The sequence below is a fragment of the Charadrius vociferus genome, unplaced genomic scaffold, assembly GCF_000708025.1.
Source record: "Charadrius vociferus isolate BGI_N301 unplaced genomic scaffold, ASM70802v2 scaffold162, whole genome shotgun sequence".
In the NCBI taxonomy this organism is placed as follows: Eukaryota; Metazoa; Chordata; class Aves; order Charadriiformes; family Charadriidae; genus Charadrius; species Charadrius vociferus.
In genome coordinates, this window is record NW_009647236.1 from 328,984 (window position 1) to 334,086 (window position 5,103).

Below are 5,103 nucleotides of genomic sequence, written 5' to 3' on the forward strand. Positions count from 1 at the left end.
CTTGAGCAAACTCAGAAACCTACTGGCAATGGAAGTCAACAGGAGAAGAGGGGGAAATGAACCTACAGGGTCTTGGTAGAACAGCTAGCAAGGATAACCTAGGGACAAAACAAGCATTTGTGTGAACTACAGGCTTATGTCCTTATGTTTGGTTGTATTTTAGCTGAAAATAACCATTGACAGTCTCAGTGGAAGAATAATTTAACTTTATTGGCAAACCATAGCCATTTAAGAGACAGGGCTGAATTTTTATGCAACAAAGGCAGCAGAGCCCCATTCCTCTGCCAGAAGAGGCAGAGAAAAGAGACTCTTAAACAGGTGGTTGAAGGGAGTGAAATCCTCTGGAGAGGAAGTTGGAAAAGTATTTAACAAGGTCAGGTATCTACCATAACTATAAGAAGTCTGAAATATGAGGAGGACCCCAGAAAGTTCTACCGGAAATACAGATCCAGTAAAGTCTCCACCAGCGGCACCAGCGAGAATGGCTTTCTGCAATCAGTTCTCATACCATATTTCATTACGGTGCCACTCTGACCTCTCAGCTTCTGCTACTGACCTGCAAAGCTGAGCATCAGCACTGAACTCAGCAACTGCAAACCAGCTAGTAACTACTTTATTCCCCTGTTGTTTGATGAAAGCGCTCTGTTAGCAGTATAGAACTTCTAATATTTGCTAGTCCTCCCCAAACAGAAAGCAAAGAAAAAGCTTTCAGTGGAGAATAACACGTGTATGTGTTTTGGCACACATACTTCTGCTGATGTTTTACAGGTAGATGAGGCACCAACTGCTGCTGAGGAAGATGTGATGAAGCACAACAAGAATTACTGCATTTTCCATAATAGGATAAATATGACACTTGGGGTATAAACCTAACACAGAGAAGCAATGTGTGAGCGACTCTAAAACTCCTGCTGACTCTGCAAGTAGCAGCACGCAAATGAGATTAGATACACCATCCCACAGACAGCATGGAAAACTGAGCTTACTTCCTCAGGACACTCATCCAGCTCTAGGGTCTCATCCTCTTCAGCATTTTCTCCTGCTCCAGGGGAAGACCCTTTGCTTTTCTTGGATTCTGGCTCATCAGGGTCTTTTCCCTGTTCACAGAGGAAAAAAAAGAAACATAAGGAGTACCTTAAACCACAAGAGCTATGGTATTCTGGTTTCTGTCTCACTTACGCTTCATTTCCCTGGAGGAACAAGTGGTTAGCATACAATGCAACAAAGGAGTGGCCTACAGCATGCATGTAGGCACCAAACACTCCATGTCCTCCTCTGCTTATCATCCACCCACAAGACTGCCTTCTCTACCCGTAAGCCAGAAGGCAGGAAGATCTGTCACACTCTGGAAATCTTGTTCTGGAAGTGCTCACAGCTTCACCTGAAAGCTCAAAACACAAAAAAACAACAAAATCTGTCCCAAGAGCAGCTTCTGCACCCCTCAGACAGCAAAGACGCTGCTTTAGCTCTGTCTCCCAGAACATTAATCAGATTTAACATGTTCCAGTCCCATCTTAGTCCAAAGACAAGCAGCTGGGCAAGACTGTGAGGGGTTACAGAGGGAATATCTTACCTCCTGGATGTATGTGATATCCCACACCCTCAGCTCACTGTCAGCACTCCCGGTGATCAGACGCTTCTCTTCAGATATCAAAGCCATCCCCCAAACCTGTCCAGATGAACAACATGAGGAATCAGACTATGGCTCCTGTAACTTTCATAACAACAGCAGAGCATCTTTAATTGATTTATTTAAACTGTGAACAAGAAGGAACTAGATCTAGCCAGGACCTCCTCCTGGGACACATGTATTGGAATCGTCATCCACTGCATGCTGGTAACAGCTCCTGGAAACCTTGGAAGTTTCTCATTTGCTCATCCCTAAAGCCTGATGGCAAGCAAAATGTAATATGGTGCCAGTTTATAGCTCCTGAAAGCACAAAGTGAGCCATGACGTGTAATCCAAAGTCCCTCTACCCCAACAGCTCCCCACACACACATCCTCTTTACCTCAGTACGGTGTCCAACCAGAGTTTTGAAGCAGTGCTGGGTGTCCAGATCCCACCATTTCACCAATGTGTCTTTGCCACTGGAACAAAGAAGAAAAACTCAAGACATGAGGAAAGACTGCCAGAGCTCACATGCTTAGAAAAGTGGTAGAAATACAGAAAATCTAAAACATGCCACAATATATCACAAAGCAGCTGCTTGGACATTAAATTTCACAAGCTAAGCAAAGACAAAGTATAGCCATACAAAGGTGCTGCAAAAAGGTATCTACCAAGTCATTGAAAAGTCTTTCCTCTCCTCTGGATTCAGTTGCAAGCCCCAGTGTCACACACACAGCCTCCTTTCTCGCTTATTGAGAGTGAGAACAATAAGCACAAAGTGCTGATCAATTCTAAAGCTGTCTCTAAAACCCTCCTCTACATTCGCAATGTGTGCCATGCCAGTGAATTGACCAGGCTACAAGAAAAGTAGATTCCTTCATTTTGCACAATGACATTGAGCTGCTCCTCCTAACAGAAAATTACAGCTGTTTCAGTCCATGTTTTTTCTGCATTCTGCTGTTTTTTCCATTTGGAACAACAAAAAAAAAGCACAAGAAACTCATTCTGAATTTACAATGAACTGATTGCATGCACTTTTCTATTAAGCTATGAGATGACATATCAATAAATAAAAAAAAAATTGACTGATATTTGAGGAAGAGTATCTTCCGTCAACTGTTTATTATAAAAGGGATACAGTTTTTTATTGAAGGGGTACTTAGCAGCTCATGTTCGATAACTAAAAACCAACTAAAAAAAAACTTCTATCATCTTTTAATTAATTCCTATAATTACAACTTAATAGGAAGCAATTTTTCTGTCACATTGCTGTACAAATTACACATACAAAATGTAAGTCTGCTTAATTCTTCAAGAAAAATGGCAAAATGGTTACATATATAATGAACATGTTATCACTATTCCTTGTCATAATAATTCTAAGCTACTATATTTATCAGCAAGTTAAACCCTTTTCCAAACGCTATTTTTCAGGATAGCCATTTCAGTTCCACTTCAGGCACCGGACTTAAGAAATATGTGGACGGGACAAAATCATATTCTAAGATACTGGTGGGTCCGAAATATCATGAGACAAGAAAGAAAATACAAATGGCTGTAGCACCGAGGATGTCTAAACTGCAAGCAAAACCACAGCTGCTTTCCTGATTGACCACTACACTTAGCCTTGCTCACCTGGTGACCAACAGGTTCTTCTCCTTCAAGAAAAGGACTTGAGTGACAGCATCCTTGTGTCCTCTCAGCCGGTACAAACCACTCTCATTGATGACATCCCACACAATGACATCAGTATCCTGGAAAAGACAGATCATCTCCAAGAAACTGGCATTTGTCTCTGCAAAACGTCTACCTCTGCTATGAGATGGAGAAGGTTATCTGAGAGCAAGCTTTCTCATTCTGAATTTGAATGTTAGGAATGATTAATGCAAGTGACATTCCTTCCCCTGAGCCACATACAGAACAACACTTCTGCCTTTCCTTTTGCTACTCCTGATCTCACAAGCTTCTTCACATTTAACAGCTCTTCTAGTACTCAACTCCTGCCCTGCACTCCCCACCGCTCTCTCAGCCCTGGGCTCCCTAACTCCATCGCTGTCTTGCAGGCCTAACCCCTTTCATTGCCATCTTCTGGCTATAGGCAGAGACCACACAACCCTCTTAAAATACTAAACATTTTAGTGTGGGGCAGCTTCTCCACAGAGCACCTCTATGAAAGGGCTGTCCTCCAGACGTGCAACCCTCACCTTTGAGCCAGATACCAGCCGTCCACCCAGATGGTCATACTGCAGGGCTGTAACTGCAGCCTTGTGTCCATTGAAAGTGATATTAGCTTCTCCACTTAAGAGGCTGAAGACACGGATTGATCCATCTTCATACCCAACAGCCAAGTGCAAGCCATCTGGAGAGGGGCAGAGACAACTAACCTCCTGCTTGAGACCCTTAAGGATAAGAACCTGCGATTTTTAGGAGACAAAACACATACAATGTTGATAAATGACACGTCAGAGCCAGATACTTACACAGCAGAAAGAATATACTGGACTCTTCTACTGAATTTCCAACTGAGCACTTCTGCTACATTAGAAGTTCATTTTTCAGCTTCCTGTGCCAAATACAGTGTCACTAGCCCCATTTTACAAGGCAGACAGCAGCTAGAAGGGAAGTAATTTCTCATAATCAAACAGCAAACTGGTGCAGAATGAGGCCTGGAACTCAGAAGCCCAAATTTCTGTCCCTGTATTTTATACGTCAGAGAGCAAGGAACATTCTTTGAGAGTAAAGTCTGAAAGCTTCTTCCTGCCTCATCCTCTCTTGCTTGGCCTTTCTCAGGTATAGGACAGAGCTACTTTTCCACAGACTGCACAAGAACTTGAGAATGATAAACACATCTCCAAAACAGTGTGCCAGCAGTCGCCACTCTAGTGGCTGCTAAAGCAAATCCTGAATTCAGTTCATAGTGGACAGCAGCACTTAAAATGATTTCAGAATCTGCCAGGAGGAAACATGTGGCAAAGCGCTTAAAAGTTAGAGCTCACAAACCCACTGTGGGATACAACTTTCACAGGGGAAGCCCAGTTCTGCAGCTGAAACACAAACTCCACACACGACACCCCTGTTTCATCCCAGAATTTTCACACAGCACTGCTGCTGGTCGCCAGCTGAACAGGGAACAGCTTTCCAGTCGCTGTGGCAGCAACTACTCTCCCCACAACTGAAGTATCAAAGGCAAATCTCACAGGATCGACAGTGAGATTCAGCCAGGGCGCACCCAGAGCTGCAAACCTCGAGGTATGCCCAGACTACAGAAAAGGGGCCAGGGGAAGCTGTGGAGGTGACACTCGCCTTAAAGCGAAGCCCACTGATAATTAACAGCTTTACTTCAGGTGGCCCCAAAGCACCACACACCACACCCGCCTTGTGCTCCTCATCACCCCCGTCCCCGCAGGGAAGGCTGCCCGGGAGGGCCCCGCTCGCACCTTCTCTCCTTTCCGCGTGTCCCAGACGAAGACGTGCTCGCAGGCCGGCACGGCCA

The 5,103-nt window shown here is 44.2% G+C and overlaps 1 protein-coding gene across 1 annotated transcript in view; it reads right to left on the reverse strand.

The window, feature by feature from the left end:
• Positions 1-5,103, reverse strand: part of WDR3 (WD repeat domain 3) — a 22,702-nt gene that overhangs the window by 16,651 nt on the left and 948 nt on the right. The window contains exons 2-7 of the mRNA XM_009879927.1: positions 5,048-5,102; positions 3,815-4,024; positions 3,246-3,364; positions 2,011-2,089; positions 1,574-1,669; positions 988-1,097 (exon numbers count right to left, since the gene is read on the reverse strand). Coding sequence (XP_009878229.1) covers positions 988-1,097; positions 1,574-1,669; positions 2,011-2,089; positions 3,246-3,364; positions 3,815-4,024; positions 5,048-5,102 — 669 coding nt within the window. The remainder of the gene's footprint in view (positions 1-987; positions 1,098-1,573; positions 1,670-2,010; positions 2,090-3,245; positions 3,365-3,814; positions 4,025-5,047; position 5,103) is intronic.